The sequence below is a fragment of the Microcaecilia unicolor genome, chromosome 5 (assembly GCF_901765095.1).
Source record: "Microcaecilia unicolor chromosome 5, aMicUni1.1, whole genome shotgun sequence".
Classification (NCBI taxonomy): domain Eukaryota; kingdom Metazoa; phylum Chordata; class Amphibia; order Gymnophiona; family Siphonopidae; genus Microcaecilia; species Microcaecilia unicolor.
In genome coordinates this window covers 84,788,077-84,810,151 of record NC_044035.1, presented here as the reverse complement: position 1 = coordinate 84,810,151, position 22,075 = coordinate 84,788,077, and the positions used below count along the sequence as shown (strand labels likewise).

At 45.7% G+C, this 22,075-nt stretch overlaps 1 protein-coding gene across 3 annotated transcripts in view; it reads left to right on the top strand.

Moving 5' to 3' along the window:
- Window positions 1-22,075, top strand: part of LOC115470132 (lysosomal acid lipase/cholesteryl ester hydrolase-like) — a 208,158-nt gene that overhangs the window by 21,671 nt on the left and 164,412 nt on the right. For all 3 annotated transcript variants that reach the window (XM_030203069.1, XM_030203068.1, XM_030203071.1), the window contains exon 3: window positions 13,643-13,760. In XM_030203069.1, coding sequence (XP_030058929.1) covers window positions 13,643-13,760 — 118 coding nt within the window. The remainder of the gene's footprint in view (window positions 1-13,642; window positions 13,761-22,075) is intronic.

The following is a 22,075-nucleotide window of genomic DNA, read 5'->3' as shown; positions in this document are numbered from 1 at the left end:
AGAGCAGTAAAGCGTTATGCTGTCTGCTCTGCGCATGCCAAATGCGCCTCTGTGCCGCCCGAAGACACCGCCGCTCACCTGATCAGCTGATATCGGAGAGTGCAGTTGAAAGCGTCCATCACAAAAATAGCCTTCCATTTTGGCCATTATTCACACCCTGAAGAGAACAGACCATGGGCTGCAACTGCGGTGGAACCTCCGCGGGGGAAACTGGCGGAGGCAGACGCAGATGGCGACCATAGACGGTGCTGAATGGAGTCTCCCGGGAGGCCGAATGCAGGCGGCTGTTTATAAGCGAACTCGGCCCAGGGTAGCAGAGTAGCCCAATCATCCTGGCGCTGGTTAGAATATGCCCGGAGGAACGCCTTCACAGTCTGGTTGACCCGCTCCACCATACCATTGGTCTGCGGGTGGTATGCAGACGAGAAAAGGGTGGTAACCCCGAAGGCTGAACACAACGCTCTCCAGAAGCGAGATGTAAACTGGGAGCCTCGATCACTAATGATCCTCTGGGGCAATCCATGGAGCCGGAAAATGTGTGTGATGAAGCTCGCAGCGAGGTTGGCAGCAGTGGGCAAAGCCTTCATCGGCATGAAATGGGCCATCTTGGAGAACCGATCGATCACCACCCAGATGACCGTATTGCCCTGCGAGGGCGGCAGATCGGTGATAAAATCCATGGATAGGTCCTCCCAAGGCTGCTGTGGCACCGGCATGGGTTGCATCAATCCCCACTGCTTCTGATGGGACGCCTTAGTTCGGGCGCACACCGGGCAGGTAGACACATATTGCAAGACATCCTCTGCCATCCGCGGCCACCAGTACGATCGGGAGATAAGATGCAGAGTCTTGTGGAATCCGAAGTGTCCGGCAAAATCGGAAGCGTGCCCCCAGCGCAGCACCTTCCTATGGAGACCTACCGGAACGGCCTTCTGGCAAGCGGCGCTGGCCCCGGGCATGGAGGGAATACATGCCGGATTCAACATTGGGTAGGGCTCCTCCTGGTCCTCGGGATCCTTGAAGCTGCGGGACAGGGTATCCGCCTGGACATTTTCCCCTGGTCTGAAGATCAGACGGAAGTCAAACCGGGCAAAGAACGGGCCTGGCGAGGATTTGATCTGGTGGCATTTTGCAGATACAACAGGTTTTTGTGTCAGTTATCACTGTTACTGGGTGCGCTGTTCCCTCCAGTAAGTAGCGCCACTCCTCAAAGGCTAGTTTGAGCACCAGAAGTTCCCGATCCCCCACTGTATAGTTCCGCTCCGCAGGGGTGAATGTGCGGGAGAAGAAGAAGTAGGGATGTTTCTTGCCGGATGCCGACGTCTGGGAGAGTACTGCCCCTACTCCCAGGGATGAGGCGTCCACCTCCACCAGGAAAGGCAGGGTAGGGTCTGGACAGCAGAGTACCGGGGCAGAAAGGAAAGCCTTCTTCAGGGTGGTGAGCGTGGTGGAAGTCTCCGGCGTCCAGTTATTCGCTTCGGCGCCCTTCCTCGTGATGGCTGTGAGGGGAGCCGTGATGAGGGAGTAATTCTGGATGAACTGCCGGTAGTAATTGGCGAACCCCAGGAACCTCTGCAAGGCCCTCAGACCCTGGGGAGCCGGCCAGTCACGGATCGCTGTCAATTTACCAGGATCCATCTGCAACCTGGTGGAGGAAACGATATACCTCAGGAAAGGCAGACTCTGTTGGTGGAACGAACACTTCTCCAACTTGGCGTACAGCCGATGCTCCCAGAGACGCTGGAGCACTGTGCGGACATGGGTGACATGTTGTGGCAGAGAAGCGGAGAAGATCAAGATGTCATCCAGATAGACGATCACTGAGGTGTAGAGCAGACCCTGGAAAATGAAGTTTACGAAGTTCTGATATACTGCAGGGGCATTGCAGAGGCCAAATGGCATCACCCGGTATTCGAAGTGCTCCTCGTGGGTGTTAAATACCGTCTTCCACTCATCTCCCTCCCGGATCTGCACCAGGTTGTAGGCCCCGCGTAAGTCCAACTTAGTGAAGATCTTGGCCCCTTGCAGGCGGACGAACAACTCCAGGATGAGTGGAAGCGGATACCGGTTCTTGACAGTGATTTTATTCAAACCCCGGTAGTTTATGCAAGGGCGAAGCGACCCGTCTTTCTTTGAGACAAAGAAGAATCCGGCCCCTGCAGGAGAAGTAGAAGCTCGGATGAACCCCTTGAGGAGATTCTCCTGAATGTAATCCCTCATGGCCTGGGACTCATCCTGGGACAAAGTGTAAAGACGCCCTCTGGGTGGGTTGGTTCCCGGCAGTAGATCAATGGCACAGTCAAAAGACCGATGGGGAGGAAGCGTGTCTGAGACGATGGGCCCTCTCCTGCTTGGACAAGCGATGTTGCCCCACTACCATGGGTTCCTCTTCGGCTCCTTCCGAACCCTCTTCGAGGAACCTAGGCGTCTCTCTGGGCGACGGAAGCGGCCCCTGGTTCTCTGCACCGCTGGCTGCCTAGCCCTCTCCTGGACTCGCTCCTGGAACCGGATATCAATCCTGGTGCAGAGTGCAATGAGGGCGTCCAAGGTGGCGGGAATCTCTCTACCAGCCAATTCGATTTTTATTTGTCCGTTCAACCCCTGCCAGAAAATGGCCGAGAGGGTTTCCTGGTTCCACCGGAGTTCTGCGGCCAAAGTACGGAACCGGACAGCATACGCCCTGACCGACCCGGAGCCCTGCTGGATCCGCAGTAGCTCCCCAGAGGCAGAAGGCCGGCCAGGCACATCGAATACCATCCGGAACTGCCACAGAAACTCATCAAGGTCCACCAGAACCGGACTCTGCTGCTCCCATAGCGGGGACGCCCAGGCCAGGGCGGCACTGGAAAGCAGGGAGATGATGTAGGTCACCTTAACTTTATCGGATGGGAAAACCTCATTGTAGCTCACTTGCATTCTCTATTCCATCGTAAAACAGTCGGCCAATTGCTAGTCGAGCATGTGCAGAGCAGCAAAGCGTTATGCTGTTTGCTCTGCGCATGCCAAATGCACCTCTGTGCCGCCCAAAGACGCCGCCGCTCACCTGATCAGCTGATATCGGAGAGTGCAGTTGAAAGCGTCCATCACAAAAATAGCCTTCCATTTTGGCCATTATTCACACCTAAATAATAAAAACGTCCTTTTTTGTCGTGCTTCGCTCAGCTTTCAACTGCACTCTCCGATATCAGCTGATTTAAAAACTGCCAAAATGGAAGGCTTTTTTGAAGCGGAGCAATTTATTTTTGTTACTTTTATAGCAGTTTTTCAATCCAGTGCAGCCCCAGTGAGAGGTAAGACCTCTCGTTAGATTTTCTGGCGTTTTCCACTGTTAAGGCAATCGGGAAAAGGTTAGTGCATCTCATTACAATAGGGTTTCTGCACAACTTGCTTATCTGCATTCCGTTTTCGTTAGCTGCTACCGTCGTCTGAAAAAAGTCTTTAGTGCATGCCAGGGTTTACTACTTGCTCGTTAAGTTTAGTGCATCTGGCCCTAAGTGTTAAGATGAGCTAATTAGTTTGCTCTGATTTTGCTCACAATTTAACCCTTACAGAATTTGAAGGGGGGGGAACCTTGGCCAATACTATGCTATTCCAATTCTGTTATGACTGGGGTTGTGAGCCCTTGTGCCCCGAGTGAGCGCGGTGAAGATGGAGTGCACTGCACTCGGTCAGGCAGCCAGACAACCCCTAACTTCACCTGCTGTTAGCCACTATTCCCCAGGAGTTGAGCCCCTGGGTTCAAGCGGCCGGCAGGACTTCCGGAACCGGCGAGGTTGAAGGCCCACCGACCAGACAGGTAGCCAACAGACACAGTCCAAGAGCCAGGAAAACATTAGAGCTGAGAATAGTCCAAACACAGTCCAGGGTCAAAAGGCAGGCAGCAACACAATGCGTGGGAGGGAGGGAAACAAGCCAAGGTCGAAACTCAGGAATCAGGTAAGGAACACGGATGCAGACCACAACCTCTGCACAGCAGAAGCCGAAGGGCTGGAGGCTGTGCCTTAAGTAGAGGAGGAATTAAGCTAAAGCATGTGCAGCTGAACCAAGATGGCTGCCCCCATCAGCAGAGCTCTAAGGACCAAATATGGGCTTCCTTCCTGTCCTCGTTAGTCCAAGATGGCTTCCGGGGATATGATCTATCCAAGATGGCTGTACCATTGCTTTAAGTCGGATGACGGCTGCCAGACTTAGGAAACCGAAACAGACCTTAAAGACCTTCCCAAGACCGATCCTCATCCTAGCCGGGAGGAGCGTCGTACAGGTGAGGGACGTAACAAATTCTTTGTGAATAGACCCAGATTGCAGGCATTTTATATATATATTTTTTTTAATTTATTAAGGTCTTTATTTAGCATTGACAAGGTATATTAGCCAGTTACACACCAGCAAAAGTATTACAAAACTTAACATTAATCAGGCTTCAATCTGTCAGCCCTACATTACAAACCAAATACAGTAGTCATTTTCGTGGTCAATGCTGCAAACAAATACCTAATGACCCTTAAGTTTTTTTTTTTTTTTTTAAACCTATATAGTTTTTGAAATTTATGTAAACCCTCCCTAGTTCCTCCCTTCCCTCTAAGCCTCCATTCCATTCTTCTCATTTAAACCCCCTCCCACTAAGTCCCATCCCACCCTTTCCCACCCTGTATCTCTCCAACATTCAAACAAGGTCAATGCACAAGACATAGTCACCCATCTATTTCAAACCGGACATGCATTTACAAACGGGTTCCACACTCTCTCCCACTTAGCCAAGAGTTTCTTTTTCTCCGCAGTCAAGCGTTCCATTTCACTTATATACCAGACTTTTGATATCCACCTCACCATCGAAGGAACCTTAGGGGACTTCCAACTCTGCGCCAAGTTAATACGAGCAGCTTGTAAGAGTCCCTGAAGCAATCTAAAGTGGGAGTCCGTAAGACCAATCGGTCTCATCCCCAACAAAAAGACAGCAGGATGCCACTGCACCGGTCTACCCACCCAAACCTGGGCCCGAGACTGGACTCCTTTCCAATAGGCTCGTGCCTTAGGACAGGTCCACCAAATATGGCCCATAGATCCCACACCCCCACATCCCCTCCAGCACCTACAGTGGGGGAAATAAGTATTTGATCCCTTGCTGATTTTGTAAGTTTGCCCACTGACAAAGACATGAGCAGCCCATAATTGAAGGGTAGGTTATTGGTAACAGTGAGAGATAGCACATCACAAATTAAATCCGGAAAATCACATTGTGGAAAGTATATGAATTTATTTGCATTCTGCAGAGGGAAATAAGTATTTAATCCCTCTGGCAAACAAGACCTAATACTTGGTGGCAAAACCCTTGTTGGCAAGCACAGCGGTCAGACGTCTTCTGTAGTTGATGATGAGGTTTGCACACATGTCAGGAGGAATTTTGGTCCACTCCTCTTTGCAGATCATCTCTAAATCATTAAGAGTTCTGGGCTGTCGCTTGGCAACTCGCAGCTTCAGCTCCCTCCATAAGTTTTCAATGGGATTAAGGTCTGGTGACTGGCTAGGCCACTCCATGACCCTAATGTGCTTCTTCCTGAGCCACTCCTTTGTTGCCTTGGCTGTATGTTTTGGGTCATTGTCGTGCTGGAAGACCCAGCCACGACCCATTTTTAAGGCCCTGGCGGAGGGAAGGAGGTTGTCACTCAGAATTGTACGATACATGGCCCCATCCATTCTCCCATTGATGCGGTGAAGTAGTCCTGTGCCCTTAGCAGAGAAACACCCCCAAAACATAACATTTCCACCTCCATGCTTGACAGTGGGGACGGTGTTCTTTGGGTCATAGGCAGCATTTCTCTTCCTCCAAACACGGCGAGTTGAGTTCATGCCAAAGAGCTCAATTTTTGTCTCATCTGACCACAGCACCTTCTCCCAATCACTCTCGGCATCATCCAGGTGTTCACTGGCAAACTTCAGACGGGCCGTCACATGTGCCTTCCGGAGCAGGGGGACCTTGCGGGCACTGCAGGATTGCAATCCGTTATGTCGTAATGTGTTACCAATGGTTTTCGTGGTGACAGTGGTCCCAGCTGCCTTGAGATCATTGACAAGTTCCCCCCTTGTAGTTGTAGGCTGATTTCTAACCTTCCTCATGATCAAGGATACCCCACGAGGTGAGATTTTGCGTGGAGCCCCAGATCTTTGTCGATTGACAGTCATTTTGTACTTCTTCCATTTTCTTACTATGGCACCAACAGTTGTCTCCTTCTCGCCCAGCGTCTTACTGATGGTTTTGTAGCCCATTCCAGCCTTGTGCAGGTGTATGATCTTGTCCCTGACATCCTTAGACAGCTCCTTGCTCTTGGCCATTTTGTAGAGGTTAGAGTCTGACTGATTCACTGAGTCTGTGGACAGGTGTCTTTCATACAGGTGACCATTGCCGACAGCTGTCTGTCATGCAGGTAACGAGTTGATTTGGAGCATCTACCTGGTCTGTAGGGGCCAGATCTCTTACTGGTTGGTGGGGGATCAAATACTTATTTCCCTCTGCAGAATGCAAATAAATTCATATACTTTCCACAATGTGATTTTCCGGATTTAATTTGTGATGTGCTATCTCTCACTGTTACCAATAACCTACCCTTCAATTATGGGCTGCTCATGTCTTTGTCAGTGGGCAAACTTACAAAATCAGCAAGGGATCAAATACTTATTTCCCCCACTGTATCTGATGTTGTACTAAACATATGATGGAGCCGCACCGGTGTTAGATACCACCTGTAGAAAATCTTAATAGCGTTCTCTTTCAAGGCAACCGATATAGACGATTTCAAAAGGTTTTTTTCAAGATGCAACCAAGAAGCCTCCGATAGAGTAAAGTCTAGTTCTTTTTCCCAATTCTTTCTATGCAGAGTATACTGCCGGAGCCGCTGCAACGCATACCCATACAGCATGGTGATCATGCCCCTTGTACTCCTGTTGTCCACACACATCTCTTCCAACAAGGTAATCTCACGAGTCAGAGCCATTTTATGTGCCGGAGATTGCAGAAAGTGTTTCAATTGTAAATAAGCATAATGGTCCTTCCACGGTATCCGATAAGTTTTTACCAAGGTCTCAAATGTGACCATCTTTCCCTCCTCGTATAATTGTCCCCAGAGGTCCAAGCCCAATTCCCCCCAACGCTTAAATACAGTGTTACCAATCCCTGGCTCAAACAACGGGTGATCTCCCAGGGGCGCGAGTCTAGACAGCTCTGACGTCCGAGTCTGTGTGAGAAGATCCCAATAATGAAATGTAACCTGCACATTAGGTGGAAAATGCTCCACCCTACCTCTATATCTTGATTGGAGCCACAGCAATTGACCCAATGGACGACTACCCACCAGGTCTTGTTCCAAATGCACCCACAATTTGTGGTCCTCCCCCCGGAACCATTCTATCGCCGATCTCGACTGCGCTGCACAGTGATACCAAAACAGATTAGGTACCCCCAACCCCCCTTCTCGCCTAGATTTATACAAAAAGGTGCGCGGCAATCTTGGTCGCTTTTGATTCCAAACAAACCGAATAAGTCTATCCTGCAAGCCAGAAATATAAGAACGCGGCAGACATAGTGGGAGCACCTGAAACAAATACAATAAACGCGGAAGAACATTCATTTTAAGAGCCGCTATCCTCCCTAACCAAGAGATACCTAAATTTTGCCAACGTTCTAAATCCCTAATTAGGGCCTGCTTTAGAGGTAAGTAATTAACTGAAAACAACTCTGACAACTTCCAAGGTATTTGTACCCCAAGATATCTAATATCCCTTGCAGACCACTTAAATGCAAAGAATTTTTCCAGGGTTTCCATCAGCTGGGGCGATATTCTAACCGCCATTCCAGTAGACTTGCTCGCGTTCAACTTATACCCAGATACAGCTGAATACGCTTCTATTTCCTGCAATAGATTTGGGAGCGATACAAGTGGATTAGTCAAAGACAAAAGGACATCGTCCGCAAAAAGTGCAATCTTAAATTCCTGAGCTCTCACTTTCACCCCTGTAATATCTACATTACCCCGAATCGCTGCTGCTAGGGGCTCCATTGCCAAGGCAAATAAAAGAGGCGACAATGGGCACCCCTGTCTCGTACCCCGCTCCAACTCAAAAAGGCCCGAATGACCCCCATTGATTCTTACACAGGCTTTGGGGAACGTGTAAAAGGCTCGGATCCAGGATGTAAAGAATGGCCCCACCCCGAACTTATTCAAGACCTTATCCAGGTATCCCCAATGGACCCTATCAAAGGCCTTTTCCGCGTCTAATCCTAACAAGACCACCGGCAAATCCTTCACCTGGGATACATGTAATAAGTTCAAAGTCCTCCTGATATTATCCATAGCCTGCCTATTGGCCACAAATCCCACCTGATCCGGGTGTACCAGGTTGGGTAGCACCTTAGCTAGACGATTAGCCAATATTTTTGCCAATATTTTAACATCTGTGTTTAAGATGGATATTGGTCGGTAAGAGGCGCATATAGTCTTATCTTTTCCCGGCTTGGGGATAACAGCCAGCCAAGCCTCCATCATTGACTCTGGTAGCTGTACCCCCTCCCGCACCAAATTGAGTACCAGAACCAGGTAGGGGGCCAACTCCTTTGCATAGGCCTTATAAAACTCGTTCGTCAGGCCATCAAGTCCAGGAACTTTACCTGCCGGCAATTCTTTGATTACTTTTAATATCTCCCCAACTGTCACTGAGGCATCCAATGCCTCTCTCTGACCCTCCAATAACTCCGGCAACTCTCTATCTGCCAAGTAAGTATCAATTTCTGAATCCTGTACAGTGGCATCCCGTTTATATAACTTCTTGTAGAACTGTGCAAAGCATTCCCGAATTTGAGGAGAGCTATGCACTTGACCTCCCCGTTCATCCTGTACACGCAGTATGTGTCTATCAGCTCTCATCTGTCTCAGTTTGGATGCCAAAAGTCGCCCAGGCTTATTACTGCATTCATAATATACAGTGGGGGAAATAAGTATTTGATCCCTTGCTGATTTTGTAAGTGTGCCCACTGACAAAGACATGAGCAGCCCATAATTGAAGGGTAGGTTATTGGTAACAGTGAGAGATAGCACATCACAAATTAAATCCGGAAAATCACATTGTGGAAAGTATATGAATTTATTTGCATTCTGCAGAGGGAAATAAGTATTTGATCCCTCTGGCAAACAAGACCTAATACTTGGTGGCAAAATCCTTGTTGGCAAGCACAGCGGTCAGACGTCTTCTGTAGTTGATGATGAGGTTTGCACACATGTCAGGAGGAATTTTGGTCCACTCCTCTTTGCAGATCATCTCTAAATCATTAAGAGTTCTGGGCTGTCGCTTGGCAACTCGCAGCTTCAGCTCCCTCCATAAGTTTTCAATGGGATTAAGGTCTGGTGACTGGCTAGGCCACTCCATGACCCTAATGTGCTTCTTCCTGAGCCACTCTTTTGTTGCCTTGGCTGTATGTTTTGGGTCATTGTCGTGCTGGAAGACCCAGCCACGACCCATTTTTAAGGCCCTGGCGGAGGGAAGGAGGTTGTCACTCAGAATTGTATGGTACATGGCCCCATCCATTCTCCCATTGATGCGGTGAAGTAGTCCTGTGCCCTTAGCAGAGAAACACCCCCAAAACATAACATTTCCACCTCCATGCTTGACAGTGGGGACGGTGTTCTTTGGGTCATAGGCAGCATTTCTCTTCCTCCAAACACGGCGAGTTGAGTTCATGCCAAAGAGCTCAATTTTTGTCTCATCTGACCACAGCACCTTCTCCCAATCACTCTCGGCATCACCCAGGTGTTCACTGGCAAACTTCAGACGGGCCGTCACATGTGCCTTCCGGAGCAGGGGGACCTTGCGGGCACTGCAGGATTGCAATCCGTTATGTCGTAATGTGTTACCAATGGTTTTCGTGGTGACAGTGGTCCCAGCTGCCTTGAGATCATTGACAAGTTCCCCCCTTGTAGTTGTAGGCTGATTTCTAACCTTCCTCATGATCAAGGATACCCCACGAGGTGAGATTTTGCGTGGAGCCCCAGATCTTTGTCGATTGACAGTCATTTTGTACTTCTTCCATTTTCTTACTATGGCACCAACAGTTGTCTCCTTCTCGCCCAGCGTCTTACTGATGGTTTTGTAGCCCATTCCAGCCTTGTGCAGGTGTATGATCTTGTCCCTGACATCCTTAGACAGCTCCTTGCTCTTGGCCATTTTGTAGAGGTTAGAGTCTGACTGATTCACTGAGTCTGTGGACAGGTGTCTTTCATACAGGTGACCATTGCCGACAGCTGTCTGTCATGCAGGTAACGAGTTGATTTGGAGCATCTACCTGGTCTGTAGGGGCCAGATCTCTTACTGGTTGGTGGGGGATCAAATACTTATTTCCCTCTGCAGAATGCAAATAAATTCATATACTTTCCACAATGTGATTTTCCGGATTTAATTTGTGATGTGCTATCTCTCACTGTTACCAATAACCTACCCTTCAATTATGGGCTGCTCATGTCTTTGTCAGTGGGCAAACTTACAAAATCAGCAAGGGATCAAATACTTATTTCCCCCACTGTACCTGCTTCAAGCGCGCGTGCACAAATTTCAAACTCTCCTCGTGCAACTCAGCCACTTCCAACCTCACAGCCTGAAGCTCTCGGAAAACGGACACCGACCCAGTGGCCTTGTACCCACTCTCCAGCGACCCCAGTCTCTCCATACAATTTTGCAGACGTACTCTATGGACTCTATTTCGCTTACTGGCACATTTAATAAAGTAACCCCTGGCTACTGCCTTGAAAGCATCCCATATCACACCCAACTGTGGGCCTGAATCTAGATTCAGCTCAAAATATTCTTTTAAAATAGGGACAAAATTCTCAACAATTTCAGGATCATTTAACAAGCAATTATTTAAGGACCATCTCCGATCCTTGATCTCCTCTCTCAATGATGGAACAGAGACCCAGACAGGAGCATGATCTGACATAGTTATATGTCCAATGAACGAGTCACCTCCCCCCTCAGACATAGTTTTATCTAATAATACATAGTCCAACCGAGAATGAGATAGATGAACATGTGAGTAAAAAGTGTAGTCTTTGATCCGTGGGTGGGCTGAACGCCATGCATCATACAAGCCCATTGAGTCCACCAAGCTTCCAAATGCCTTAGAAAGTTTATAATCAGTGGAAACCGGGATAACAGATTTATCTATTCCTGGCTGTAAAGTGGCATTAAAATCCCCTGCTACTATCAGTTTTCCCCGTACAAAATGTTGCAATTCTTTCTGAAGATGTACAAAGAATTGGTCCTGTCTCTCATTTGGGGCATAAACACACCCCAGAGTAAATTCCTCATGCTCTAAGAGGATGTGCAGAAACAGATAACGTCCCTCCAAATCTCTCTTCAGGTGCAGAAGCTGCACCTGCACATCCTTATGAAATAAAATGGCCACACCCCTTTTTTTTGCTCCTTGAGCATCTGAAGCAAAATAAGCAAGGGGGTACTGTGAAAAATTTAATAAACCTTCTGCTCTCTTAAGCAAATGCGTCTCTTGCAAAAAAACCGCCTGAGGCTGAATCAATTTCAGTTCTTTGAGCAAGGTGTGTCTTTTATAGGGTGTGTTTAGGCCTTTTACATTATAAGTCAAAATTTTAAAATCAGCCATAATCTCTATGCCTAAAGTGCTGAAGAAACCTTGGAGAGAATCCCCCCCCCACTTCTCCTAATCTTTCTTTCCCCTATCCCGCCCCACAGCCACTCCTCTTCTCCCCCCCACCCCTCTCCTACCCTCCCCCTTCCCTCTTCCTCCCCACTCAAGCACACCTCCAATCTCTTACACCATCTGTCAAACAAACTCTTCCCTTGAACATAACCCCTTAAACATCTCCCTCCCCCCAATTCGACATTCAGCTTTCTCCCAACTCTCATACCCCCACCAGACAGAACCAATGGCTCTGAATGGGAGAAAACAAAGGAAATTCCCCCCCGAGACTAAATGAACCCCCCTCCGTCTAACATCAACCCCTGTCTTTCTATTCCCCTGCATAATTAAAAATATTGCAAACTGTAAATCTAACCACACATCAGAACCGCAACATACTGGCATTAGCTGCAACAACGCCTCGGTCCAACTGGTACAGCATAACATTGACCATTCAGCGCGCTCCTCAAGTATAACTGCGCAACCAATGATCAAAATCAACCTGTTATTAAATCAAGAAGAAAGAGATTGTCAAAGTCATTTAGGAGCACGCTTGCTTTTAGCTGTAGATTCGGTCTTCCGCCATTTCTGCATCTGTGCCTTGGTGGTTGGCGCCATCTCACCCGGCGGTACCGCCATTGCAGTCAATCCCGCCTCGTGTAGTATTTTCCAGGCCTCTGCCACCTTGCGGGCTCGTGTTGATTTCCCATTAACTGTGAATCCCAGCGCAAATGGAAACAGCCATCTGTAAGCGATCTTTTCCTTCACTAATATCTCCAAGACTGGTTTCATTGCTCTTCTTTGCGTCAACGTGAAGAGCGATAAGTCCTGATAAACCGTTACTGATGCATTATTGTAATCCAGGGACTGAACTTGGCGCGCCTTCAACCATAACTGTTCTTTGAAAGCATAAGAGGTAAAGCATGCTATGATGTCCCGCGGGCGATTATCTCTAGGTTTACCTAGTGCTCTGTGTGCACGCTCAATCCCCACTGAATTCAGGTCCGTGGTGTCCCCCATAATCTTGGCGCATAACATACGAACCACAGCCGGAACATCCTCCATATTGCTATTCTCTGGAACCCCCCGAAACCGGAGGTTATTTCTTCGTCCCCGGTTTTCTAAATCATCAATCTTATAGTCCAGTTCTTCCGATTTCTCCATCAGCTGTTTCCAAGTAGCATTCATCCCATCAAATCTTTCCTCCTGCTCGTCCGCTCTCTCTTCAAGCGCCTCCACACGTCCTCCCAATTCTCGGAGGTCCACGCTGATTGCATCCACGTGGTCCAGTATTTCCTGCTTGGATGCTTTTATTTCGGCGCGAATTTCTTCAAGGCATTTGGTTAATTCTTTCGGAAAGGTCTTCCTCGGTGTCGGACGGCGTAGTTCAAGTTGCGATGAAGCTGATTCCGACCCCGACGATCTTCCCGCCCCTGGAGACACATGTCTGAGCAGGTCCCGCGCCGACTTCCTCGGCGGGCCGCGTTCTCCGTCTTTCTGTGAATTACCAGCACTCTTGCTCATTTCGACCACTTTTTCGTACAGCGCACTTCAAGACCCTTCTGCACAAGTATCTTTCACCTGTTTTTGGGTCCCGATGACAGCAGATTTTGCAAATTATTAACGGGGAAGTTCAGGAGCTAAAAGCTCAGGCGACCATCCAGCCTCGTGACGTCACTTCCTCCGGCATTTTATATTTTTGCTTATTCTTTTAAACTCCACAGGCAAACTGTTTGCAATTTGAATTACCATGTAGGAAAACTTCAAACTTGTGTGTCTGCCCCCATGACTTGGGCTGTAGCTGTGGGTATCCCGTTTTGGTCTATTACAAACACAATTCTTTCTTGTTATAGATATCTTCCCCCCCCCCCCCCCCCCCCCCACTTAACGGTACTAGAAACGTGAGAAACATTCTTGGGCTGAAGTCTTTGTGCTTTCTTTTTCCAGAGTCAACTCATCACCTATCAAGGATATCCTAGTGAGGAGTATGAAGTAATGACAGAGGACGGTTATATCTTGACCATTTACAGAATTCCCTATGGGATAAAAAATGCTGGGAATACAGGTATGTTTATATTTAAGTGTGAAGTTAGGATTATTTGTTATGAATTAAAATCAGTTTTAAGAAGTCTAGAGAACTTAAAGCTGGATTGTTACTAGGTAGGTAAAAGATAAGCTTTATAATTTTCTTCATTTGGGTTACTTAGATTGGTGCACCTGCCAGCTTCATTTATGTAGACTGTTTTTAATGTTGTAATGGCTGTGTTGACCCCCTTCAGTTTTTAAAGCAGGGAGCCCATTCTCCATTTTCCTCTCTGTTTTCACTGTCTGTTCACTACTAGCTCAATTGGGGAAATAGTTGAGTGATGTCGCAGGTCTCAAGGTTTGGCCCTTCAGTTGCACTGCATGCAGATACATCTCATGACTATTCATAGCAGGCAGTACATATACATCTCATGAACATTCATAGCAGACAGCCTGAAAACCAATCTTGTTGTGGCCTTTGAGGACTGGAATAGGAGACCCTTATGTGGAATATTTGTGTTGCTGTGTCCTTTTAGCCTAAGCACATGAGTGGGACTTTTGATTCTTGTGTGCTGCTGGCACAATTGCAGGCCATCATGTTTCTGACCCAATTTGCTATATGGAAAAGTAGAAAAGGAGTGGGGGAAGGTAGGCCCTTTCCAACTAGAGAAACAGACGTATGATTAAAAATAGTTTATTGGTTAGCATCAAACAAACATATTTTTCGTGGGGATCAAGTGCACCTCCACAACCTGTGTGGTCTCTCTCTTGCTCCAATTTGCTATATGCAAGGGATGCTCCTAGGGTTTTCCTTGGGCATTGCTTACCTGGGCATAGGATCCTGAAACTTGGATTTCACTTGTCAGTTGATGGAACACAGATCATGTTTTGTAGAGAACAGATCACATCTGGCATGAATGGAGAAGAATAGAGGTGGAATTTGACAAATTATTTACATTTGGTACTCTGTTAGCTTTAGTATAATGAAACTACAATAAATCTGAATTAATTGCAAGGGGGGCCTTTTACAAAACCGCATTAGCATTTTCAGCTTGTGGTAAATGCTGAGATGCCCATAAGAATATAATGGGCGTCTCAGTGCTAAACAAAATAAAGATAAATTTCATGTGATATCAAAAATGTGATCACATTCAAGTGAAGTGCAGAGGTACTTTGACTAAAAAAAAAAAAAATCTTATTTTAGTATCTCAAATTCTGTATATAGGAAGATTGTGTGGTCAAGCACAATTTTTTTTCATTTTCTCACAAAAAGTAGTTTTAACCTTTAATTCAATGTATATTGCACTTATGTTTTAAAGTGGTAATAAATCCATACATCAAAAACATTTTCTGTGGGATTCAATCCACGAACAAGGAGCTGCAATTCTTGAGCCACATATGTGTGAAAAAGGGTTGTTCAGGAGTCACTCACAGCCATGTCTGCTAGCTCACTTAAAGGTAGTCTGTTAGAATGCTGCCTCCTTGTCATAATTCCTGGCCAGGTGAGGTGTGTGAAGATGCTAAGAAAAAGAATAGTGGCATCATATGATGGTTTAAAAGGGCTTGCTCCTGGCCATCTCACTGAGACAAAAAAGGAAGCATACTGTATTTTGAATCCCCTTGAGACACCCACATTGAGCAGGAATCCTCCACCTACAGTCTTGCCTGTGGAGGGTGGTTCTTCACTATCCCATTCTCAATAATGAGGGACGCACAAGCTCTGCAGGGGACTCCAAGGAATCTGCCTGACTCTAACAATTGAAAACCACAGTATTGAAGCACCACCCCTGACTGCTGGCAATTCAGTTGGAGATCTCCCACTCGCTTAGAGGGAACAACCAGGCATAAAACTTAAGAAGGCATGCTGGGCAAAGCTGGAACTGGTTCCCAACTAGGATGCTGTTTAGAAATAAGAAAAAGTCCTATGGGGAAGAAAAGTATCTTTACACACACTGCACTTGCACTATGGTCAGACCTAATAAATTAGGCTTCTGTGACTGAGTGGCACAGATATTAATGAGGCTGTGCTTTCATGTTCATATCAGCAGAATTATAATGTACAGTTAATAGACCAACTCTCCATTATGAAGGTCTAATGCACAGAGGATTTCCCCTTGTTTATTACTAATATGTGTAAGAGAAATATTGGTTCTACTATAGTGAAATGCATAATTACTGCATCTTTGAGGGTCCTAATATATATATATTTTTTTAACTTATTTTATTTACTGTAACTTGATATACCACTATTTGCAAACATTTTAGCAAAGCAGTTAATAATTTAAAAAGCGCAAGGGAGAACTGGAGGGGAAAAGAGGTTGGGCTTAAAATCCTGAAAGTTGAATCTATTTTTCACTTTCAAAAAGTGCAAAGACCAAAGGGAAAGGGGAAATGGGACTTGATATACCACCTTTCTGAGGTTTTTGCAACTACATTCAAAGCGGTTTACATATATTCAGGTACTTATTTTGTACCAGGGGCAATGGAGGGTTAAGTGAGTTGCCCAGAGTCACAAGGAGCTGCAGTGTGAATCAAACTCAGTTCCCCAGGATCCAAGTTCACTGCACTAACCACTAGGCTACTCCTCCACTCCAGAGGATACTTAATGAAATTGCATGGAAATAAAAAGAATAGTTAAGCTTTGGAACTCACTGCCGGAGGATGTGGTAATGGCAGTTGGCGTATCTAGGCTTAAAAAAGGCTTGGACACGTTCCTGGAGGAAAAGTCCGTAGTTATTGAGACAGTCATGGGGAAGCCACTGCTTGCCCCCGGATTGTAGCATGAAATGTTGCTACTAATCAGGTTTCTGCCAGGTACTTGTGACCTGGCTTGGTCACTGTTGGAAGCAGGATACCGGGCTAGATGGACCATTGGTCTGACCCAGTATGGCTATATTCAGGTGTTGGAATGTGTGGTTAGCCAAGTTTTGAGTAGCATTTTGAATGTGACATAGGAGTATTCATCTCTAATTTCTAGAGATAACGTATTCCAAAATTGTTGGGTTTTTTTTTTTTTTTTAGGGCAGTTTCATGGATGATACCCAAACGAAGATGAGATGAGGGGGAAGTTGTAAAAGTGAAGTTTGAGAGAACTGGAGAGTATGAGTGGGTAAATAAGGAGTGAGTAAATTAGAGAGTGTGGTGCAGAGGGTTTGGGATCTTTATATACCAATACCTTTTTTCATCTATTAGCTTAGGGCCTCTTTTACAAAGCCACGTTAGCGATTCCTGAGCAGTAAATGAGAGGAAGCCCATTCAGTTCCTGTGGGCTTCCTCTGATTTGCAATGTAAGAATCGCTAAAACAGCTTTGTAAAAGAAACCTTTTAATGGTTTGGTAAACAAATGAACATAAAGGACTTAGCTGCATATACAGATATCTTGCCAGGTACTTGTGACTTGGATTGGCCACTGTTGGAAACAGGATGCTGGGCTTGATGGAGCTTTGGCCTTTCCCGGTATGTCAATACTTAAGCATCATCTTTCCAAAGTAAATCGTTTCAAGTTAGGTTTATTTTGATATATCGCCAAGGTAAAAAAATGTTAGTGGTTTATAGTCCATACATTTATGGAGAGCCTTCAAGGAAAGGAACTACAAACTTTGGATAGGACAGTCAAAAGAAGAAAAAAGGGAGAGCTGAGCGAAGACAGGGAGGGGAAGGGGGGGGGGGGGGGGAGAATAGTAGAGGGTCAAGAGTATTCCGTAGGGCCTGCAACTAAAACATTCTGCAACAAGTCCAGAGACCAAAAAGGCCTGCCTATTAAGTAGGACCCATAAATCGGTTCAAAAAAAAAAAGTAAGCTTGCTTTTTTTTTTTTTAATTGGATTATTGTAATCTAGTGTACTTAGGATGTAATAGAAGTCTAATTAGATTGTAAGCTCTGTCGAGCAAGGACTGTCTCTTCATGTTCAAGTGTACAGCGCTGCGTACGTCTAGTAGCGCTTTTGAAATGATTAGTAGTAGTAGTAGTAGTAGTAATAAGGAGACTGCATACCATTCAGAATATGGCAGTCTGACAAATTGTTTTGTTAGTATCACTCCCAGCTGTCCTAGCCATTCAGCATTGCATTGGCTGTCTATTGAAGCCAGAATACATTTCAAACTGGCCTGTTTAACTTCTGTAAGGTTTGGCACCAGATTATTTATATGCACACTTTATATTGACTTTATCTTTTAGAACAAGATGTGCTGGTAAAGTAGGTTATTCCTTTCCGTCACCAAAAGAGAAAAAGAGGTTACATTTGTTTGAATTAGGTTTGGCCTTTCAAGCGGCAAGACTATGATTGCATCTGTTTTTTCAGTCTTCTCAGTCTTGCATCAATTTTAGGAAAAATATGAAAAATTTCTTGTTTCAGAAATATGTATCCCATCCTAATCGTTGAATCTTTAACTGTTCATTCTAGTTAAATAGATTTAACAATTGGGGAAAAATATATATTAACTGTTCTTTTTTCCAGTTAAATGAAAACTGGCTTCTTATAAATTGTAACCTGCTTAGAACTGAGATAATAGCGGGATTAAAAACGTTACCATGGAAGGTCACGTGACGCTATGTACCGGAGCGGTCGATGCTAGACTAGCTCCAGGTACCTCCTTGTAATTCCCATCGAATTAACTCCAGAAACAAGACGGGGTGAACCAAAATTGCTAGCGGAAAGCTGACGCATTAAGATTCTGCGGCCGAAAGAGGAATTGATAGCAATTATGACGGCGAAATCGTTAAAAAAAGACAGAGATAAGAATAAAGCGCTGGAAGACAAAATGGCGGCCCCAGCGAGCCCGCCAACCTCTGCGGTCGGGTCAGCGTGGGCAGCAGAGATTGTGGGAGAGGTGACGACCGCGATGGAGGCGATCCTAGATAAAAAACTGGAAGGCTTAAATTCCAAACTGGAGGGATTACAAAAATCATATGGCGCAATTGAGCCAAGACCTTGTAGCGCACCAACAACGCACGGGGGCCCTGGAAGATCGTACAGGAGTCGTAGAGGAAAAATATGCTAAACTTCAAAAGCTGGTAGAAGATCAAGCTGAGAAACTCGAGGATCTAGAAAATAGATCCCGACGTAATAACCTGCGCTTCGTGGGGCTCCCCGAAGAAATCAGCGATAAAGACCTACGGACTTTTCTGGAAACATGGCTGATGAAAGAGCTAAAATTGAGCACAGAGCTGGGCCCGTTGCAAATTGAAAGAGCACACCGCATGGGGATGCAGAGAGCGGGTGACGCCAGACCCAGAATAGTTATCTGCCGTTTCCTGAATTTTGTTCAAAAAACAGCGATATTGCAAGCTATGAGAGGAGGTATGGCTCTTAAATATAACAACCAAAAAATCCTTTGCTTCCAGGACTACTCGGCGGCAGTTGCGGCGAAGAGAAGGAGCTTTTCACCAATTTGCTCCCAATTAATTCAACATAAGGTTAAATTTAGCTTGCTATACCCGGCGAAACTACGGGTAACCCATCAGTCTATGACGAAAACCTATGAAACAACACAAGCAGCACAAGACTTTGTAAAACAACTGCTGCAGATGAGAGATGAATAAGGTAACGAACGGTACAAGTTGTAATTGAAAGTTATTCAAGTAAAGAATTGCTTCTTTTGGCGGCAAGCGGCGGACAATTACAATACGCAGAATAACTTAAGTAAGTTTAGAAGTATGGTCTGCTGATGACCCCTGGGCAAAAGAGGAGCATTGGGATACGAATTAAAAGACAAGGGAGACACGAATTGGAGCTCCATAGAAGTAGTGTCTGTAACTATATTGTTCCAGTGGGGTGTTGGCAAGTCTGAAATATAATAGAAGTTGACACATTAGTGGGACTGATCAGAAGGCTTTGGAGCAGCAGCTTGGAGAGAAACAGGAGAGAAAGGAACTATTATAAGAGGACTACGGAGATCAGAAATTAAACTCTCCAGCTTTGCAGAGTTTTTACAGAACAAACGGTTTAATTAGCAGATCTGTTGATTGATCCAATACCAGGGAGGAGAAACACAGTCTGTTAAAGTTGGGAGCCAAGCCTATGTATGAAGATATGATTATATGCGGAAGAGAGTTGAGATAAATGTTTTTGTTTTATATACTTCCGCACTTCATTGAAGTTTAACAGAACTAAGAGAATAATCTAAGAATGTTTGAAATAGTAAATTTGCTTGACAGTTATAGGAAATTGTAGAAGGTTCACCCGATTTGGGTATATTTGCGGGATAATATATGGGAAAACTGTAAACTTTAAATCTGGGGAAAAAGGAGATAAAAGGAATATAGAGGCTCTTACATGTAAAATGAGAGTACAATTTAAACCGGTTTAAGGAGCGGGGAATAGCAAGGGGGGGGAGTCGAACGTGACTAAATTCCTTGGGGGGGAATTAGCAGGGACAATAAAAGGGGATGGGGAGGGGGATATGGGAGGAGAAGGGGGGCTTTAAGGGAAGGGGATTCAGATTTTCATAGGAAGGAAAACTCAAAGGGAAAATATGAACACTACAGAGGTAAAGAGGAATTGGAACACATTAATTTACAGCACACAGAGGTATCTGAGAGGGGTCATGGGCTGGGGTGGCCTCTTTCGGAAGATAAAAGGTTTCAATGGCAAATAGGATGCTTTTATGTTCCTTAAATGATTAAAATTGTAACATGGAATGTGGGTGGTATTAATTCACCCATTAAAAGATCAACAATTTTGAAATATCTGCAAAGAATTCAAGCTGACATAGCTCTTTTACAGGAAACACATCTCTCGGATAAAGAACATGAAAAGCTAGCTAGGTGGTGGGTAGGAAAGTGTGTAGCTTCGCCAGCTAAAGGGAAAAAGGGAGGAGTGGCTATTCTAATCAGGAAAGGGCTGGTGACAGAACTGAGTGACGTGACTAAAGATCAAGAGGGGCGCTATGTTTTTGGTAAGGCGATAATAGCAAGACAGCAGGTACTACTAGGCAGCATATATGCTCCCAATCAATTTGAGGCTCAATTTTACAGAAATCTGGTGGACATGCTTACTGCAGTAGACCCCATCCCATTAATCCTAGGAGGGGACTTTAACATGGTGTGTGACCCAGAACTGGATAAATCTCAGCCTCCGCCCACGCTAAGACACTGGCCCTCGAGAGGGCTACCCAATCTTTGCACTGTATTGGACTTGCTAGATGTATGGAGAGTGTTACATCCGCAAGATAGGGACTATACTCATATATCAAGGGCGCATAATACCCAATCGAGGATAGATTACATACTGATGTCTCGATCACTGTTGGGAGGGGTTAGAGAGTCGAGAATAGGACCCTACGCTATTTCAGATCACGCAGAAGTATGGGTGAATTGGCAACCATTGGGGATGGAAGAGAAAATGAGATGGTGGTCTTTTCCGAGTTATTTAGTCAAAGATAGGCTTTAAAGAGGGATTGTTGGCTAAATGGGCTGAATATAAAGCTACTAACGAATATTCAGTTGAGAGTGCCTCCTCGTATTGGGAAGCAGCCAAGGCTGTCATGAGGGGAGAAATGATCAGCTATGTCAGTCATTTTAAAAAAGCTAGGGACAAAGAAATTTTGAGATTAGAGGCCCAGATCCGTACCTTACGGAAAAGACTTGGTGAAAACCCAAACGTTCACACTAGAAAGGAGCTCCTAGGGGCACAGGTAACGCTAAACACACTGATCCATGAACGTGAGGTGAAATCACAAACCTACTATAAATTTCAATTATACAAATTTGGGGGCAAGGGTGGGAAGATGATGGCGCGACTTATAGCTCGGAAACAGGCTACCCGCATAGTAGCAGCCTTGAAGGATCAGACAGGTAAACTATGCCATTCAGACGCAGAAATCCGAGATATTTTCCAAAACTTCTATCAGCAATTATAAGCAGAAAGGGATAATTCAGGCCTTGACAGTACTTTATATTTGGACAATCTGGATTCTCCGAGACTGACGGATGGGGAGAGAGACCAGCTCAATGCCCCTATATCTAGTGATGAGGTGGGATGGGCCATTGGAAGTAGTCAATCAGGGAAAACTCCTGGACCGGATGGTTTGAAGATAGAGTTTTATAAATTGATGGGAGAGACCATTCTGCCACCAATGGTGGAAGCATATAATGAATGGGTGGAGAAGGGGTCACTGCCAGACCAACTGAATATAGCTCGTATCATATTAATCCCGAAACCCAAGAGAGATGTGACTTTACCTGAGTCTTATAGACCCATATCACTATTAAACTGTGAAGTAAAAATTTTTGCAAAGATACTGGCAAACAGAATGAGTCGGGTGTTGCCAAGACTGGTGCATGAAGCACAGGTGGGTTTTGTTAAGGGCCGAGCTGTATCTAAGAATCTCAGGCGGATTCTAATCTCTTTGGAA